Consider the following 19,688-nt stretch of genomic DNA (forward strand, 5'->3'; position numbering starts at 1 on the left):
CCTTCAGACTACAACTCCCAGGATGCTCCACCATTAGTCACCAGGACGGAGGATTCTGGGAAATGGAGTTTATTGTGAAGCTGTTCATCCTGTGTAAGAGGAAGGCCTTGTAACCTAGCAACATGCAGCGCGGCCCCAGAGGCTGCCGGGAGATGGGCGGTTGCTAGGAGACCGGAGACGCTCAGTCCGTACAGAAACGTGACGTACCGGGGAGCGGGCCAGGCCGTGCAGCCGCCGGTGTCAGGTTGGTGCAGCAGCCACCAAGCTTTCCTTGAGTCCTGAATGGCAGACCTGTCTATTGTAGTCACATGTGTGAGGAGGAATACGTGTGACAGGCCGGGAGGTGCTGTGTGTAGGGTATCTGTCACGTGACGGGGGTCACCGGAGATCTGTGGGGTCAAAACACATTCTAATTCAGAGACATGAACCCCCCCTGAGGTCACTGACAGAACTGCAGACACTACCTCATATCTCAGCAGCTACACCTGCCCCAGTGTGATATGGGGAGAGAGATGTATGTACACAGTGACTGTACCAGCAGAATAGTGAGTGCAGCTCTGGAGTATAATACAGGATAAGTAATGTAATGTATGTACACAGTGACTGTACCAGCAGAATAGTGAGTGCAGCTCTGGAGTATAATACAGGATAAGTAATGTAATGTATGTACACAGTGACTGTACCAGCAGAATAGTGAGTGCAGCTCTGGAGTATAATACAGGATAAGTAATGTAATGTATGTACACAGTGACTGTACCAGCAGAATAGTGAGTGCAGCTCTGGAGTATAATACAGGATAAGTAATGTAATGTATGTACACAGTGACTGTACCAGCAGAATAGTGAGTGCAGCTCTGGAGTATAATACAGGATAAGTAATGTAATGTATGTACACAGTGACTGTACCAGCAGAATAGTGAGTGCAGCTCTGGAGTATAATACAGGATAAGTAATGTAATGTATGTACACAGTGACTGTACCAGCAGAATAGTGAGCGCAGCTCTGGAGTATAATACAGGATAAGTAATGTAATGTATGTACACAGTGACTGCACCAGCAGAATAGTGAGCGCAGCTCTGGAGTATAATACAGGATAAGTAATGTAATGTATGTACACAGTGACTGCACCAGCAGAATAGTGAGCGCAGCTCTGGAGTATAATACAGGATAAGTAATGTAATGTATGTACACAGTGACTGCACCAGCAGAATAGTGAGCGCAGCTCTGGTGTATAATACAGGATAAGTAATGTAATGTATGTACACAGTGACTGCACCAGCAGAATAGTGAGCGCAGCTCTGGAGTATAATACAGGATAAGTAATGTAATGTATGTACACAGTGACTGCACCAGCAGAATAGTGAGCGCAGCTCTGGAGTATAATACAGGATAAGTAATGTAATGTATGTACACAGTGACTGTACCAGCAGAATAGTGAGCGCAGCTCTGGAGTATAATACAGGATAAGTAATGTAATGTATGTACACAGTGACTGTACCAGCAGAATAGTGAGCGCAGCTCTGGAGTATAATACAGGATAAGTAATGTAATGTATGTACACAGTGACTGTACCAGCAGAATAGTGAGCGCAGCTCTGGAGTATAATACAGGATAAGTAATGTAATGTATGTACACAGTGACTGTACCAGCAGAATAGTGAGCGCAGCTCTGGAGTATAATACAGGATAAGTAATGTAATGTATGTACACAGTGACTGTACCAGCAGAATAGTGAGCGCAGCTCTGGAGTATAATACAGGATAAGTAATGTAATGTATGTACACAGTGACTGCACCAGCAGAATAGTGAGCGCAGCTCTGGAGTATAATACAGGATAAGTAATGTAATGTATGTACACAGTGACTGTACCAGCAGAATAGTGAGCGCAGCTCTGGAGTATAATACAGGATAAGTAATGTAATGTATGTACACAGTGACTGTACCAGCAGAATAGTGAGCGCAGCTCTGGAGTATAATACAGGATAAGTAATGTAATGTATGTACACAGTGACTGTACCAGCAGAATAGTGAGCGCAGCTCTGGAGTATAATACAGGATAAGTAATGTAATGTATGTACACAGTGACTGTACCAGCAGAATAGTGAGCGCAGCTCTGGAGTATAATACAGGATAAGTAATGTAATGTATGTACACAGTGACTGTACCAGCAGAATAGTGAGCGCAGCTCTGGAGTATAATACAGGATAAGTAATGTAATGTATGTACACAGTGACTGTACCAGCAGAATAGTGAGCGCAGCTCTGGAGTATAATACAGGATCAGTAATGTAATGTATGTACACAGTGACTGTACCAGCAGAATAGTGAGCGCAGCTCTGGAGTATAATACAGGATAAGTAATGTAATGTATGTACACAGTGACTGCACCAGCAGAATAGTGAGCGCAGCTCTGGAGTATAATACAGGATCAGTAATGTAATGTATGTACACAGTGACTGTACCAGCAGAATAGTGAGCGCAGCTCTGGAGTATAATACAGGATCAGTAATGTAATGTATGTACACAGTGACTGTACCAGCAGAATAGTGAGCGCAGCTCTGGAGTATAATACAGGATAAGTAATGTAATGTATGTACACAGTGACTGTACCAGCAGAATAGTGAGCGCAGCTCTGGAGTATAATACAGGATAAGTAATGTAATGTATGTACACAGTGACTGTACCAGCAGAATAGTGAGTGCAGCTCTGGAGTATAACACAGGATAAGTAATGTAATGTCTGTACACAGTGACTGTACCAGCAGAATAGTGAGCGCAGCTCTGGAGTATAACACAGGATAAGTAATGTAATGTCTGTACACAGTGACTGTACCAGCAGAATAGTGAGCGCAGCTCTGGAGTATAATGCAGGCTATAGGGCAGTTATGGTATTTGTCACATACTTTGCATTAGTAATATGATATTCTTAGTAGATCTTGTGAGTAGTGACTTTATCTTCCTCCAGTCACAGATAACTGCTGCCCCCTAGTGTTTTTCAGTGGGATGTATTGATAATGATCATTACTTTTCCATCAGTTCATACGGCACACTCAGTAATGTGATACAGCGTATACCATATAGCGATGACATCATCTTATCGCCTGATTGCCTGGTTGGTGCAGTAATCAGGATGTTTTCCCACACCGTATCTCTGTATCACATTACTATATACCTTCTATAGACGCCCTATATTAGCAGCAGGCCTGTGTGGTTGGTTCATGGGGTCTGTGCGGTGACAGATTACTTTTGACCCATACAGGGCATTGCATTGTGGGTAATCACATAGTGTTATGCTAGTGTTACAAGCAGTGAGTGAGTAGACTGGGTGATGAGTCCAGATCATTGCAATTCCCTTATCAGCATTGCACCCCCTAACGTAAGGAACTGCTAGTTATGCAGCACCAGGATAGATCCAGCGCTTTTCTCGTATCCGCACATTTTACACTGCACCTCGCGCCGCTGTTACTATTCCGCTGGCCTACAAGATAAAGTATATTAATAAGTCAGCGGTGACACTTGTAATGGGACTTCCATCCTTCATCTCATGCCTCTTATCTCTGCTCAGACCCGTAGCTATGGAGACAGCACTGGAAGACGTGAAGACTCGGCCCCCCGCCCCGGTGCACATCACGGTCCTCAGAGCACAGGATCTGGTAACACCTCATAAATAGCACCTTGCCTGATGAGTCCCTGGCGCCTTTTAACCGTTTGCGGCACTCACAGATTTTTATCTCAGGCAGAATGGAAATGAAATTGTGAACTGAATCGCGAATGTGTCTTGTTCTGCGCCGTGACCGTGAGCCGCAGAGATAGTAGACTTTATTGCCGCGTGCTACTGATATGGGCGTCATCCAGGGACCATACTTGCCAAAATTTTTAGAACTGTCATGTCGCCATTGATAACGTAATGATAATATTCCTGCTGATTTAGAGGTTAAAGATGGCGGTATACGGTAATGAAGTGGTTAATGACGATAACCCTGGCGGTCTAGGGTAGTAACGGATTTATAGTAATAACTTCCATGGTGGACTAGGGCGCTGAAGAGGTGATAGTGACATTTTTGGCAAAGGGTTAAAATCAATAACCTTGATTATCTTGGGTAGTGAAGGGTTAAGGGTAACATCCCTGGTAGTCTAGGGTGGCGCAAGTGTTGGCAACGACTATGGTTGTCTCGGTTAATGAAGGGGTTGATGTTAATACCCCCGGTGGTCTAAGATAACAGAAGGGTTATGGTAACAGTCCAAGTGGGCTAGGGTATTTAATAGTAACATCCCTGGTAGTCCGGGCTTTTGAAAGGGTTAATTACAATACCCCTGGGGATATTGGGGTGTGAAAGGGTTATGAGTGATATCTTTGGTGGTCTTAAGTAGTGAAGGTGTTAATAATATTTTTCTTTGCGGTCTAAGGTTAATATTACTCTTTCTGGTGGCCTAGGGTAGTGAAGGGGTTAATATTACTCTTTCTGGTGGTCTAGGGTAGTGAAGGGGTTAATAATATTCTCTCTCTTGTTGTAGGGTAAAAGTCCAAGAGGCCTAAGGGACTTAATTGTAACATCCCTGGTGGCCCGGGCTTTAGAAAGGGTTCATTGCAATATTCCTGGGGATATTGTATAGTGAAGAGTTAGTTGAGTGATATCTCTGGTGGTCTAGGGTAGTGAAGGTGTTAACAGTATTCTCCCTGGTGGTCTGGGGCAGTGAAGTTGTTATTAATATGGAGAGGAGATGGTTCCTCCCATCATTACTGATTGTCATTTCTCTTACACAGAAAGGAGTTAAAGGCGATGCCCCGGTCACCTACCTGAGGTCTGAATTTAATAACGTCCTCCTGGGAGACTCCCCCAAACTAGAGACGACCCCCGCTAAGCCCACTGAGTACAACTTCACTACCAGCTTTGACATCGGTGGTGAGAGTCCTCACAGTCTGGATGACGTGGCCCATAAACCTGTCCTATGTAAGTAACCTGTACCTACCTACTGGGTGCCCCATGGGGCATAGCCTATAACCGGCACCTGTTAGGTGGAGCTTCAAGTGATGCCCCCTATTGGCAGACCCTGGTATAGCTAGCTGTGCTCAGAACACTTCCTGATCTCTTGACTTTTTGCAGTGACCCTTATTGAAATCTTACCCAAGGAGAAGAAGCAGAAGGAGGAGAAAACAAGCATCTTGGGGCAAAGTGCTGTGGATCTGTTGCCCCTACTGCGAGGTGAGGGGTAAAGCTTTTATCCAATATTTATTCCAATATTTGGAAAGTTTTCCTTGCATACAATTGGCTATAGCATGTTCCCATGCCAGTCACCCCCGAAGACCAGCTCATAAATAAGACATGGTGGCATGGAGACGTGTGGGCGAGGGATCACCTCATGCAGGGACCATTGCCCTTTAATTCGGAGGGTCTTTGCTTTTATGACTACTTTTGGTTCCCAGGACAGGGGCCAGACTATGTGGTCAGGATCAGGACTTGGCAGGGTCTGTACCACTGCGAGCATCAGTCTCACCGGTGACAGAGATTTGGCCGCTGTCCGCGTGACCGGATTCTGAACTTTCATCGCTGATCCTCAGATTTGGGATTCTTTACATTCTGCCAGCTGCAGCGCCCCCTCAGAGCTGATTTACCATCCTGCCCACCCCTGCTCACACTATCTGCCCCCCTGTGTGTTTTCTCAGGGTAATCCTTAGTTGCTGCATACTGGGAATACAGAGCATTTATAGCAGAGTCTTGAGATGTCTTATAACGGGCGGACATTGATCCGCAGCAGCTCGTAAAAGGAGATGAGATGTGAGCTACTTGTTATATGATGAAATCAATGGTAGCTAATCTTTCTATTACCAGATCTCTCAGCAGCTCAGATATTCAGGTCCTGTGGGCTCTACAGGTGCCAGAAAACCTGCCCGCACCAGCCGCTCCTGTGGCTCCCTCTAGTGGCCACTGCCATATTCCTTCCTTAACCCTTCCTGAACAGTTTTTGCAGTGTTGCAGGGACATCACGCTGATGGGTTATAGAAGAAGTTACTGTTATTAGGGAGCACTGCTGCCATGAAGGGGGGATTTTGTCTGTGTAATGTTTAGATAGACATCACGGTAACATCTGTATGAGGTGAGGACACGAGGTGCCCAGCAGGACATTATCCAGACTATCACATTGCCTCCAGGTAAGTGACACACATGCACTCGGCCATCTACATGATGACCTGGCAGCTTCTTCCTTTGCTCCTTGGTCCAGATCTGCTGCTCACATGGCACTTTCGGTGGTGGACAACGGTCAGAATGGGCACTCTGGCTGGTCTGTGACTACACAACCCATATACTCTGTGTGTACTGACACAATTATATCATAGCCAGCAGGAACCTTTTCAGCCACATGCTTTACGGTAGCTCTTTTGTGGGATCAGACCAGGCGGACTTCATTCCCCTCACATCATTGTGACTTGGGCACTCCTAACCCTGTCACCCGTCACCTAGATGTCCTTCCTCGGAGCTCTTTTGACAGGTCCTTACTAACCACTACATACCAGGAACACTCCACAAGTTCTGCCATCTTGGAGACATTCTGACCCAGTCATTGCCATCACATTGTGGCCGTGTCAGAGTCGCCCAGATACTTGCCCATGTTTCCTACTTCCAGGCCGTGAATGATCACTCACAACATGATACCTCGCACCACTGAGAGGCGCAATTGATCTTCATCATTTTTGTGAATTTCATCCTCTTTTATCTTTAGGTGAATGTAATTTCAAGGTGACTGTGCCACTGCACCCGATCCATGGGTCTCCGCTGGATAGTGTGCACCCAGATATCAAGGTAGTTATAAAAAAAAACCTTTCTAATACTTGCATTTTAGTTCTTGGTCATTCTCAAGATCTTTGCTTGCTGGCAGTGAGCTGGAGGATAAAAACCTGTTGTGACCTATATTTAGGTTGTGACTATAACCTCACAGATGAGAGTTTCTTTCCTTATATATAGTCTGGAAAATCCATCCGTCACTCCTGGTCAGGAGACTAACTCTAACCTGCACAGCTTCTTTGTAACGAACCCATCCGCTGTGTCAGAAGTACTAGGTTAGAAAATCTCAGGATGTAAAATAACATGTTTCTATTCAATGACAGCAAGCAGAAATCTGGAAACTTGTGGAATCAAAAGAGGAACAGCTTTTTATATAAAATTCTACTGTAAAGTGTAGAAATCAGATTGACCCTATTAGAAGCCTTAACCCCTCGCCCCGTTTATCATCTCATTTCTCTACGTTTTAGCCCAACCTGGAGGTGGCGGTGTCTGTTCCGATGCCTTTACTCACTGAGACACAGATAAGCCAGGGAAATCTGCTCCGAGTGACCATGGAAGCCGCTTACTGCGTCCCCGACTCCTGGACACCCACCGGGCCACAGTATAATTATGTGACCAGCCTCCAGATCCCATCTGTGGGAGAGGTAACAAAAATCTGGTCTGGGGTCTGATATTGATTTACGCAGCTGTAGATGATCCCATAGTGAATCTTCTTCCCTACTTTGATGCAGAAAGATTCTACTCTGATCTTTTCCAATGGCGTCCTGAAAGTCAGCGGGGAAAGCGAGGGGGTCTCACGGCAGAAGAGGTGGCCCATGAGTGGAATCTCTGCTCCAGGAGCTCAGCATATCCCAGAATCCTTCATTCTCTCAGGGGCCTACGAAGAAGAAGATGGAGAAATGAACCGGAAAGAGGTGAAAGATGTGAAGGGGTTAACTGTAGCAACCAGTCAGGTCTCTTGCTTATTTAGAACCAGCACTGCGCTGGGATCTGATTGGTTGTGACGGGCAGTATCACTGGTGGGAGTTGCGCAGTCTCTCGTATTGGATATTTGTATAAACTGAACACCCGCCATGTTTTCCTGTAGGACAAGGACTTCCGTATCGAAGCAGAGACCCATAAAAAGAGGGTGATTTGGGACACGGAGAGACGATGTTACCTCGATCAGTGTGCGGGCATTAGGTGACCAGTTATCTGAAATCTTCATGTATCAAGGGGTCTCTGGCTAAACAATCTCTATACGTGTGCCTTATTACGGGGGGGACCCAATAATAATAAAACTACTTGCTGTCAATGTTTCCGGTCTTGTAACAACAAATTTCTTTTGTCCTGCAGTTTACAGAAGCGGATTGCAGAGTGCCGGTACTGGCCGGTGGAGATTATGAGAGCACCATTTTCCCCTGCTGGCAAATCCAAACCAGGAAAAGCAGAAAAAGTAAGTTTCCTATGTATATAAGTAGATGGATAGCAGGGGCTTTACGCTGCGCAAATAGGGGCTCCAGATCCCCTTGCCTTCCATAGACCTGCATGATGGAATTCTGGTTGCTTGTGGTGACCACTAGGTGGAGCTCAGTGCATGAGGACTTAGACAGCTCCTATTACACTCTATTATAAATCTGTCCTCAGTAAGCTCCCTCTAGTGGTGGCTGCATTAAGCAAACTTATGGGGCCCCTAGCACTAATATTCTGCCCCGTGATGCTATGCAGTGAGTATGCGGATCTCAGCTTTGATGTTTGTTCCCACAGCAGGGTGACGAAGACGGGCAGATCTCTTTCCATGGAGTGGCCTATGTAAATCTGGTTCCCTTGCTGTACCCAGGAGTCAAACGCCTGCGTGGCGCCTACAGAATTCTGGCCTATCAGGATGTGGAGGTGTTGGAGAAGGTAGGATAGGGGAGCGTGTCTCATATCCTCCGATTTGATGGATTTTTACCTAAGATATGCCCAGATCTCTTCTGAGAGTGGCAACATATCCGCCTGCCAGGCCTAACCTATTACATCTCAGTATGATTGATTTCCAGCCTCTCCAATCTTACAACTTGATACTTTCTGTTTCAATTTCATCACATCTCTGCTTGCTGTCAGTGAATGTGAGCCTTCATTGTTAACACCCAGAGACTGGAAAGACCTAGACAGACCAAATACTTTTCACAGCTGAGGGTTTGTTACAATTGTATCCAGCCTAGACAATCCTCGGTAAGCTAAATATACCAGCAGCACTAATCTCTGATAGTCTCTTACATTGTATAAGAGACCCCTGCCATGATAGCATCTCCAGACACGTATGTAATATATTTTCTTCCATGTTACCCTCATCCCTGATCGGCCTCTGTCTCTTCTCCTTATAGACGAAACGTCACCACAGCGTCCTGCGTGACCTTGCCCGACAGAACAGTCTGATGAGTAAAGTGACGGCCGCCCCGTTAGGCCTCAACTCTCCCCATGTGAAGCCAGCACCCAGCCGCTTGGCCAGAGAAGAGAAGGCCTCGAAGGAGAAAGAGGGCAGCAGACGGGTGAGCGCTGTGCCAGGACACACATGAATGTTTCCATTCAATGACAACTAGCAGAGATCTTGAAAGTGGCAAAGAACCAGAACCAAATGTTTTATTTTATTGATCCTGGGGTGAGGAAACTATGATAGCAAACAAGAATTGTCTGATAATAGGAGAGGACCGTATAGATGAAGCAGGCAGCAGCCATTGTTCTGGTTCTCTACAGTATTATTTGGTTTCATTGTTGTTGTTCGCATCCCAGGAGCTGTGGATGATAAGTGCTGCTGCCACAAGGACTCTTATGAGAAATGGCAGCCTTGAGACATTATTCTATATCAGACAGCAGTACAGGGAGCGGCCGCCTCATGTGCTTACAAGTGTATTGCCACAGAAAGAACATCTCTGTCTGAAGTGTCTGTATATAGGATTAGAGAGCACAAATACATATAGTGTCAGCTGGAATACAGGACCATGAGGTTTTGCAGCAAGACACAAATTCAGACATTGTCTAGCCAGAGGTTGTGTAGTGATATTGAGAAGTTCTGTAATGCTCCATAACAGAGTGCAAGGGACAACCATCCTGGACTTTACAAAATTACTTGCCCAGAGGGATATCACTATATATATCTCCAGAGCTGTGCTCACTATTCTGCTGGTGCAGTCACTGTGTACATACATTACATTACTTATCCTGTATTATACTCCAGAGCTGCGCTCACTATTCTGCTGGTACAGTCACTGTGTACATACATTACATTACTTATCCTGTATTATACTCCAGAGCTGCGCTCACTATTCTGCTGGTGCAGTCACTGTGTACATACATTACATTACTTATCCTGTACTGATCCTGAGTTACATCCTGTATTATACCCCAGAGCTGCACTCACTATTCTGCTGGTGCAGTCACTGTGTACATACATTACATTACTTATCCTGTATTATACTCCAGAGCTGCACTCACTATTCTGCTGGTACAGTCACTGTGTACATACATTACATTACTTATCCTGTATTATACTCCAGAGCTGCGCTCACTATTCTGCTGGTACAGTCACTGTGTACATACATTACATTACTTATCCTGTACTGATCCTGAGTTACATCCTGTATTATACCCCAGAGCTGCACTCACTATTCTGCTGGTGCAGTCACTGTGTACATACATTACATTACTTATCCTGCATTATACTCCAGAGCTGCACTCACTATTCTGCTGGTACAGTCACTGTGTACATACATTACATTACTTATCCTGTACTGATCCTGAGTTACATCCTCTATTATACTCCAGAGCTGCACTCACTATTCTGCTGGTGCAGTCACTATATACAGACATTGCAGTGTGAATCATCTCTCAGTGTTATATGTCTTTTCTTCTTACAGATGTCTGCTGTCATGAGATCATCAGAGGTGGCAGACATGGATCCCATGGTGGTAAATCAGACAGTGTCAGCTAATATTGAAGGGCAGGTATGTGACACTCACCTAAATAATAAAGCTCAGTAACACAATGATACATATGAATAATACATAACTGATGTGCACTTCTTTCACTTTATTGGGGCTGCAGTGTGTATTGGCGCCAGGTTTTGACCCTTTATGCTGTAACAGGGGCACTTTACCAAAACTAGTGATAATCTATCATAGTCTTTCATTAGCTCTTGGCTCATACTGCCCTCTTGTGGCCATGTGAAACTGTGCGCTTTGCCGTTTATGCAGTATTTTTTCGCGAAAAAAATTAGCTTGTTTTAGTAGGTTCAGAATTTTACAGAGTCTCTTGTCACGGTTATAATTATAGTTTTTATTTACACATTCGTCTTTTAAGAACATGATATGTTTTCTCCTTGTACGCCAAATCCGTATTTAAGTGACCCCGTTAACAAGATCGTGTTTCATGGTCACGACACACTTACCTGGTAGGAAGTAGCTGTTTGACACCATTGTAGGCCTTATAGGAGGCTGCTGTTTCTGTCACCTGGTCATTCAGAGGTTCCTCCCTCTGTTAGTTCTCCCTGGCAGCTAATCAGGTAGTAAAAGCAAAGAACTCTGGGAAGTGTAGTTCAGTGAGGCAGGAAGTAACTTCTCCTCTTTCTTGCGTTTCAGTAGAAATCTATATACTGTAGCTTAGACATAACTGTAGTGAAACCATGTTTCTGTGTTACTGTCGCTGAGGAAAATTTGGATGAGAATCACTCCCTTTATCTGCGACACTTGTCACATAACCGGTCACATGACTCCTCTCTTCACTCTGCAGCAGTATGTGGAGTCGGGGACATACCTGGTACTGGAGCTGACGCTGGAGAAACCATTAGTGCCCAAACGGATGGCCGAAGAAATGGCGCTGAAGTAAGTGACATGATAAAGAATGGGTGGGGCTTGTATTCTACTGTAGAGAGGGCAATGAGGGGGGAGGCTCCTGCTGCAGCAAGTTGTTGTGGATACATATGTATATACAGCTGGCATACTGAGGAACATGGAGGAATTGTCACCCATGTAACAGGAGAAGAATCCGTGGTCCTGACCTGTGGCTCTCCATCTGTTGTGACACCGTTTCTTCTTGGTGTGCCTTCTCCTCTGTGTCTTATTGAACTGTCCTCCATCCTTACAGGGTCAAGGAGCTTGTACCTGCCAGACCCCCACTTGGTCGGCGCGCTGCCGGGGCGCAAAAGGTGAGAGCTGGTCTTACATGCCTGGTCCGCATGAAGCTGGTCATACATGGGGCATACGTGGAAATATTACTGATCCCTACATGTGTGTCCCCCTCAGGCAGTCACAGATTACCACAACCAGGTCTCCAGCATCACCAGTGCCATCTTGGATGAGTACAGCCAGCTGTTTGGACAGCAAGAAACCAACGCCGTAGATGTGGATCCACAAGTCCTGGAGGAGCAGAAGTGCCAGCTGAACTATGAGCTGAACTGCTCTGGAAAATACTTTGCCTTTAAGGAACAGCTGAAGGTGGTTGTAACACTTTGCTATGCCAGTCTTCACTGCAGTACTGGGATTGTATTCATGAACCAGAGGGTTGGCAACTGGTCTACTTCCAGTAAAACGTGTCTATTTGCAGCACTCGGTGGTGAAGATCGTGAGAGAGAAGTACCTGAAGACCACCGCCTTCGAGGACCGCGACCAGCTGCAGGCTTTCCTGAGTGAGCTGTACATCTACCTTGTGGATCAAATGCACATTGCCCTTAACAAGGTAGGTTATAAAACAGAAGCAACCGGAACATTGGGATATTAGGGTGACTGCAAATAGTCTTGGATTCGATTTAGAGGGATTCTATACAGATCTATGCATTTCTATAGTATAGAAGTATTCTACTTCGTGCAAACATACCAAAGGTATATAGGGGACAGATGGAAGGGAGTAACATATAACTGTAGGTTCAGACTACACAAAGTTAGTTTGTAGTCTTTAACCGTGGAAACACGAGGGTCTGTATAGAACCTGGTTACACAAATTAGGAAATTATTTTATCAAAATGATTTGCAGAGTTGATCCATTTTGCACGTTAGACGCTTTGAGACAATTAAATAAAATGAGTGTTGCAATGATCCCTGTCTTCCCTACAGACTCTGTTTGATGACAGAGAAGAGGCACCGCCAGCCCCCATGACAGACACCCAGCAACTTCTGCGTTTCGCCAAGGAAGCCGAGATGACTGAAGATTATAACCTAGCAGAAATATATTACCAGGAGGTGAGAAAACAGCCCCAGTAAAATCTGATGGAGTCCTGCTCACACAGCTGCACTACTGGTCACAGTGGATCACGGCTTTCTTCTGTAACGTGTCCTACAGCTGTGTCCGCTGGATGTGATTAGGAATGACATCAAGCAGAGATCTTGGAAGTAATGAGGACTAGAAGCATCAAGTCTATTAGGAAGCTAGAGAACAGAGGCGCTGTATTGGACGCCCCTTTAAGGCCCCTTAAAAGCATCTGGCTTGTGCAGAGTCTTTGAAGACAGAGGCTCAGACTTGTACAGAGAATTCTCCTTGATGCATCTGAAATAATGGGAGGTGTGATCAAAGGAGCGAAGAAGAGAGCTGGTCTAATAATAGCGGATAATGATGACAAGCAGCGCTACTGTATATGCAGGCTGCAGATGACCCTGGAGAGGGGTGTGGTGGTGGGTGTGGCTTGTTATGCTTCCCATATACATAAGATTAAAGGGGTTGATATTGATAACCTGTCTTTTGGAGAGGTCATCAATATCAGGTCAGCAGGGGTCCAACACCTGGTATCCCCACCGGAAGCAGACAGCTCCATACACTGTGTAGTGGTCATGTCATGCTACTGCAGCTCAGCTGGGAAACCCCTTTAAGAGCAGGACTTCATAGTGACTATTCACCCCTCTTGGCTCTGTGTTTTGTCCTGTGACTTGCGGTATCACTTTTCTCCAGTGGGTGGCGTATACTGCAATGTATTTGGACAGGTACGTATTTGGAATACCAATAGATGACAGTTAAACGCGCTCACTCGGGACAGAGATGACAGTGTAAATCAAAGGTGAGTATTTATTATTTCAGATATTTCAGATGACGCGTTTCGGGGTATAGGAGTCACACAGGATGCTCCTATATACCCCTATATCCTGTGTGACTCCTATACCCCGAAACGCGTCATCTGAAATATCTGAAATAATAAATACTCACCTTTGATTTACACTGTCATCTCTGTCCTGAGTGAGCGCGTTTAACTCATCTATTGGTATACCCAATACTTACCTGTTGTATTCCCACCCACCTACGGTCGTCCAAGTGCAACGCTGCCATATATACTCGGTGTACGGTAAGGGCACACACATGCTCCTGTGATATAAGAGATCCCTGCTTCCAAAAAGAAGCACGGTTATTCTTGTCTATCCTACCAATATAATACCTATCGGCTGCATAGTTCCAGTATGTATGTATATAAGTATATAAACCCCCTCATTTCCAAGGGTCTCTCTGTTTCCTTCCTTTCCAGCGGCTGGCTCGTGACCGTCAGAGTGTTGACCACTGGTTGGATTACGGCTGCTTTAAGCTGTTAGTCGGTGACTGCATCAAAGCGCAGGAATGCTTCCACGAGGCTTTGGTCCTAAATCAGGAAAATTTACACAGGTGACAAAGTTCAGACCCCCTGTATGCTCATAGAGTGGACTGTAGGCCCATGTGTATAGCAAGCGATACACAGATCTGCCATTCTGGAGCTTTGGAAAGCTGGGTTATAATGCAGAGGTTGATTGTCACCCAACTTTTCTAGGTCCAAATAGAACTAAAGGCCAAATGAAGGAACATGAGACAGAGAAGCCATAATGATAATGGAAGTCATGGTGTGTGTGGGGGGGTCCCTTCTGCTTGTGGTGTGTAGTAATGGCATTCTTGTGCTGTGTGCAGCCTGCTCCTGTGCGGTATAGTCGCTGTTATTATGGACAGTCATGAGGACGCAGAGGTGTTCTTTGAGGATGCTACATGTGTGGCCCCTGGCAGTGCTCTGGCCTGGACTATTCTGGGTAAGTAGGATCCTACACCATTGCTGCCACTGCTGGCTCTATAATGGCTGAGCTACATAATGATGGAGGATGTCATAGAGGATGTAGTCGCCGCTCACCTGTCTCCTCCATGTCTGCCCTCCAGGCCTGTTCTACGAAATCCAGGGAAATGATATCAGGATGGAGATGGCGTTCTCAGAGGCCGGAAAACTGCACCAGGCCGCGCTATCTGGCGACAGAGCCAAGGAGCAGCTGGACCCTGGAATACCAGACAGTGGAAACGACGCCTGTGACAGTGGTGAGATATGGTATCCTGAGAGTACTCTGTGCTGCTGTGAGGCTCTGCTCATTACTGTCAGTGTGGGCTCTCATATTTTTATCTCTTCTTTATGAGAATACCTACCACATACAGCCCTATGTCCCCAACATCATCAGGGCTGAACATGTCACCACCTCCTACAGAATCAGCTCCTGAAATACTCAGTGCTGCTGAGAACCTACACATTTGACTATGTAAATCTTCGTTTATGTCCCTTTTTTCACTCCTCACTAACGTGATCACAAGTGGCCATGTCACTGCTTCCTAAAAGATCTGCCCACTGCTCTCTTGAAATACTCTGTGCTGCTGTCCCCACGAGTGAACATCCTTCCTGTACCCTAGTAATGCATTGTTCTTGATTTTATGTTATGAAGCTTCTAAAGCAGTCTTTCTCAAAGTGGGTGATAACGCCCCCTTGTGGGCGCTGGAGGCCTATAGGGGGGCAGTAAAGGGCACAGAGAAGATTGGGGGGCGTTGATGCGGTTTAGGGGGGCGATGGCTAATTTAAAGGGGTGGTATCATAACAATGATCCTATCTATACTGCTTGTTAATGTGGATTTAAGACTTTTCCTAAATACACTGCTTCAGCAAAACTGCTTTGTTTGTCCACTATCTTACTTTATTCACTTCATTCTGGACACTAGCACCTGGCCCCCTGCTCATTGCTGAGGGAGCCACATGATGTAGCTCCCTGCTGTGTGGGGGGAGAGAGGAGGGGGGGCTGAGTGTACGGAGCCAGCCTGTGTCTGCACCACACATACACATCACATACACATCACCTAGCTCCCTGCTGTGAGATAGAGGGGGGTGTGTGGAATAAGTGCTGCTTTCTTATACCATATAAAGCAGTCTAAATCCTACTGGGCTAAAGGACCTGGTCTCTCTGTTCACTAGGATAAAGCTTTATTATATAGAGCAGGCTGCTAGTGGGCAGAGGAGCCAGGTCCTTTAGGAAACTCCGTACAAGGTAAATCCAAGTCTTATTTTCACATGACACACATAATTTAATTATTAACATAATGACTGCGATTGTGATTCTTAAGATGTAGTAAAGTAAAAAAATTTGGGGGAGCGCTAGAAAATATTTAATTCTCGAAGTGGGCGGTAGACAAAATAAGTTTGAGAACGTCTGTTCTAAAGGAGGGAGTGAAGCCCCAGATGGAAACATGCCGCCATCACCAGGACAGTCCGGTACAGGAGAACTTTCCATGGGCAGTCGACCCCCAGAGCAGAAGACCCCACACACTGTCCCCAAATCTACATCATCGGCGGTGTCCAAAAGCAAAGCTGGAACTGACAAAGGTGAGTCCTGTGTGATCCAGGACGTGAGGGTCTACCTAACCTAAGACAAGGGGACAATGGGCCAGGACTGGGGCTCTGATCTGCACAGTTCTGTAGATTTAACTTTTTCTTACAGATGTAGAACCCGGCACCAACCACAACCCGTCACCACCTGCCAGCAGCATATTTATGGAAGCCGCCAAGTTCCTGGCACAAGTCAATGCCACGCAGGTCTGTATGATCAAGAAGGATCTATTTCACTGACAGCAAACTAGAAAATGACCCAAATACCCCTTGTTATAATGTATCAGTGCAGGAAATGTATTATCAGTCTGAGATCACAGCTTTGTATACACTGGATACGGTAGTAACAACATACGCATAGAAAAGTGATTACCTGGGAAACACTCGGATCCCATAGACTATAATGAGGTCCGTGTGGTTTTCGTTCAGTTTCCACATGAAACATGTGGAGGGAAAAGTGCTGCTTGCAGGACAACTGAGCAGAAACCACACAGACCCCATTATAGGCTATGGAGTCCGCATGGCACCTTAGTGGGCGCAGTCTGAGACCCAGCAGGAATCTATTTATTCTTCTCTATTTACAGCATGTTCTGTGTTTTTCTTGGATTTAGTTTGTCCAGAGGGCGCTGTCACATGAACTCTTGAGCCCAGATGGCGGCCCCAGCTGCCAGTACCACCTCATGTGTGCCCAGCTGCACCTGCTCAAGAAGGAGTTTGATGCGGCCAATGAGAACCTACGAGAGGCGTCGCAAGTCGAACACCAGGTAAGTTCTCATCCCTTTAATATAGGAACATTCAGGATGTGACTCCTAGAAATCATATGCGCCCTTTTACAGAACCCTGACGTGTGGGCTCTCACTGGCCATGTGCGGTATATGAGTGGCAGGAAGGGGGAGGCGCGCCAATGTTACGAGCATGCCCTCAGCTTGGTAGCCGATGCCTCGGAGATGCACTCTGTCTACCTCCGCCTGGGATCAATCTATCTCCAGGATGGAGAGGTAAGTACACAGCAGTTTTTATATACTATTCATATAAATATGGAGCCCAAAGCTGCACTCGTAACATCCAGAGACCCCTAACAGCTGAGCTCTATTCATTCATACACCAGAACCCCCCATGTCCTATGTAGCGTACTATTCATGGCATCATGGGAATGTGTCCTAGTTCTCGTAGCTTCCTGCAGAGCTGTATAGCTGGATGTGTAGTCCCCACACCATATAAACCATCATCTCTGCGCTCTTTATATTTCAGTTTGACAAAGCCAAGAACACTTACCTGCTGGCCTGTAAACGCTCCCCCACATGTCTCACCTGGCTGGGTGTCGGTGTCGCTTGTTACAGGGTAAGCATTAATCACAACATATTATACGTGTAATCACTCTCTCTGCTTGCTGTTATGCTGAATGGAAACCCCCAGAAGCAAAAAACTGCTCCTGACCCCATCATGGAGACAGCGGACATAACCAAGGATGTGCCAGTCACTGACAGCAAGTAGAAGTCCTGACAGTGTTTGTGTTCTTCTTAGTTGGAGGAGCTGCAGGAGGCAGAGGACGCTCTCTCTGAGGCCAACGCTCTAAATAACAGTAATGGAGAGGTGTGGGGCTACCTGACCCTCGTCTGCCTGAAGGTAAGTGACCACAATGGGAAGCGGAATGGTAACCACATGAAGGGTTAAAGGATTACTGCACCCAGAATGCAGAGAGTTGTGAAGATGGATGCATCTAGTAATGTGCGTGGATCTATATACCTTATTTTTGGGGGTGTACATGCTGTAAAGAGAAACCCCAATACTTGGATGTAATGTGAAAAAACTCCTCTGATTTGTGACATTTCTTTGTAGACAGGAAGACAATTGGAGGCCGAACAGTCCTACAAATACACCAGGAAGGTGAGATTGTGTCAGTGTGCACTGAATCCTCTGGGACCCCTACCAATCGTGAGGATGGGGTTCATGATTTCCCCTGGATTGGCAGTCCCATATACACACTGCATCTTCAGGTTTATGAGACGGACTGAGGCTACTTCACTTCTCTTCAAGTTATATTCATGAGTGAAGCAGCAGTGTAGCAGTATGACAGCCGCTCCACACAGGACCCCGATATTGTGATTCAGGGGAGTCCCAGCGGTCTCACTGATTCTAGAGTTTAATTTATGGTAAAATCTGTTTATCCCCAATGCTGTTCTGACCCTTTAGACATTATGGGCAATACCCATAAATCCCTACGATGCCAACCTCATAGTTATCCCCCCGTGCCAGCCTCATAGTTATCCCCCAGTGCCAGCTTCATGGTTGGCCCTCACTGCTATTGAAGGACACAGTGACAGTCTCATTGTAGTGTTCATACATCTTAAAATACACATACTCAATTTGTATTCCACATGTGTCTGGTGCAGGAATGGGCAGCATATTATCCAAAGTGCTGCCCCTGGCACTCAGAGAAGGGCACAATACCCACTGCAGTCTCATGAAGTGTGACAACACCTAAATAATGGCTCCAGGCTTGGGTTTAGGTGTATGACACCAGGGGGTATCAGTCAGACCTTGTAATACTCATGCATGGTCTTCTCTCTTACAGCTGAATGTGCAGGACCAGACCCTGATGACCGAGATCCATCAGCTACAGGAGGAGGTGGGCTTCGGAGACCCATCTTTCTGATAAAACCCTACAGCACAGAGTCCTCCCTCGTGGAATCAGGGAGTAAAGGATTGGTGGTGGGGAGGGGGGCTGTACTTTTTATATCAATAAAGCTGTTTATTCATTAACGAACCTCTCCTGTTTTCTGTAAATGTAGCCTGCAGTGTAAAGAATAGGGGTGTTATTGTTGTGGTCACCATGTAGATCTGGTTTTCTAAGAATAGCATTTGGCTTATCAGGCCATGGTGAGGGTTGTAGTTTCATAACAGTCAGGAGCCAGGTGCTGCAGATATGAAGGAAAAGGAGGCGTACAAGAGAGCAAAGATCTGAGAAGTGCTGAGTGTAGTACAGCCTTGTCATCAGAAGAATAGCCGCTTATCCTGGAGTGTGCCCAGTGTGTTACAGCATAATGTAAAAGGCGCACAACAACTGAAGAGACAAACATAACCTGCAGTTACTGATGACTATGGACGGAGAAGGGAGACCTAGTGTGTACCCCAGTCTAAGTTTTACTCTGGACCCCTTGGTTATTCCTGCCTTGTGGCATTACCTTTAGCTGTATTCTTGTGCCATGTTATTTCAAAGTGTCCTATTATGTAGGTTATCCTTTGTTTATATCTTGGTGCGTAATAACCCTGTACTGTGACATCACTGTGTGTATTATCTCTGTACTGTGACATCAC

At 45.8% G+C, this 19,688-nt stretch overlaps 1 protein-coding gene across 3 annotated transcripts; it reads left to right on the top strand.

The window, feature by feature from the left end:
• Positions 1-178: 178 nt before the first annotated feature.
• On the top strand, positions 179-19,113 carry CFAP70 (cilia and flagella associated protein 70). Of its 3 annotated transcripts, XM_075285497.1 has the most exons (28): positions 179-244; positions 3,562-3,649; positions 4,762-4,948; positions 5,102-5,200; positions 6,717-6,796; positions 7,246-7,422; positions 7,510-7,692; positions 7,866-7,960; positions 8,114-8,213; positions 8,525-8,662; positions 9,127-9,291; positions 10,657-10,743; positions 11,528-11,619; positions 11,882-11,942; positions 12,040-12,231; positions 12,341-12,472; positions 12,847-12,972; positions 14,241-14,374; positions 14,651-14,766; positions 14,891-15,043; positions 16,206-16,367; positions 16,483-16,577; positions 16,982-17,134; positions 17,207-17,368; positions 17,622-17,711; positions 17,895-17,996; positions 18,210-18,257; positions 18,946-19,113. In XM_075285497.1, exons 2-28 carry the CDS (start codon positions 3,572-3,574, stop codon positions 19,024-19,026), a joined length of 3,288 nt encoding a protein of 1,095 aa, XP_075141598.1. In that variant the 5' UTR covers positions 179-244; positions 3,562-3,571; the 3' UTR covers positions 19,027-19,113. The 3 variants fall into 3 exon arrangements, with proteins under 3 accessions (XP_075141598.1, XP_075141599.1, XP_075141600.1); XM_075285498.1 differs by lacking the exons at positions 179-244; positions 3,562-3,649; positions 4,762-4,948; positions 5,102-5,200 and adding an exon at positions 5,960-6,147; XM_075285499.1 differs by lacking the exons at positions 179-244; positions 3,562-3,649; positions 4,762-4,948; positions 5,102-5,200; positions 6,717-6,796 and adding an exon at positions 6,994-7,053.
• The last annotated feature ends 575 nt before the right edge of the window (positions 19,114-19,688 follow it).

This window comes from Leptodactylus fuscus, chromosome 8 (assembly GCF_031893055.1).
Source record: "Leptodactylus fuscus isolate aLepFus1 chromosome 8, aLepFus1.hap2, whole genome shotgun sequence".
NCBI classification, from domain to species: Eukaryota; Metazoa; Chordata; class Amphibia; order Anura; family Leptodactylidae; genus Leptodactylus; species Leptodactylus fuscus.

Coding starts and splice junctions, on each gene's coding strand:
- CFAP70 (XM_075285497.1), top strand. CDS start 3,572: ATGGAGACAGCACTGGAAGACGTGAAGACTCGGCCCCCCGCCCCGGTG. Junction 8,663..9,126: donor ATGTGGAGGTGTTGGAGAAG/GTAGGATAGGGG, acceptor TTCTCCTTATAG/ACGAAACGTCACCACAGCGT. Junction 9,292..10,656: donor AGAAAGAGGGCAGCAGACGG/GTGAGCGCTGTG, acceptor TTCTTCTTACAG/ATGTCTGCTGTCATGAGATC.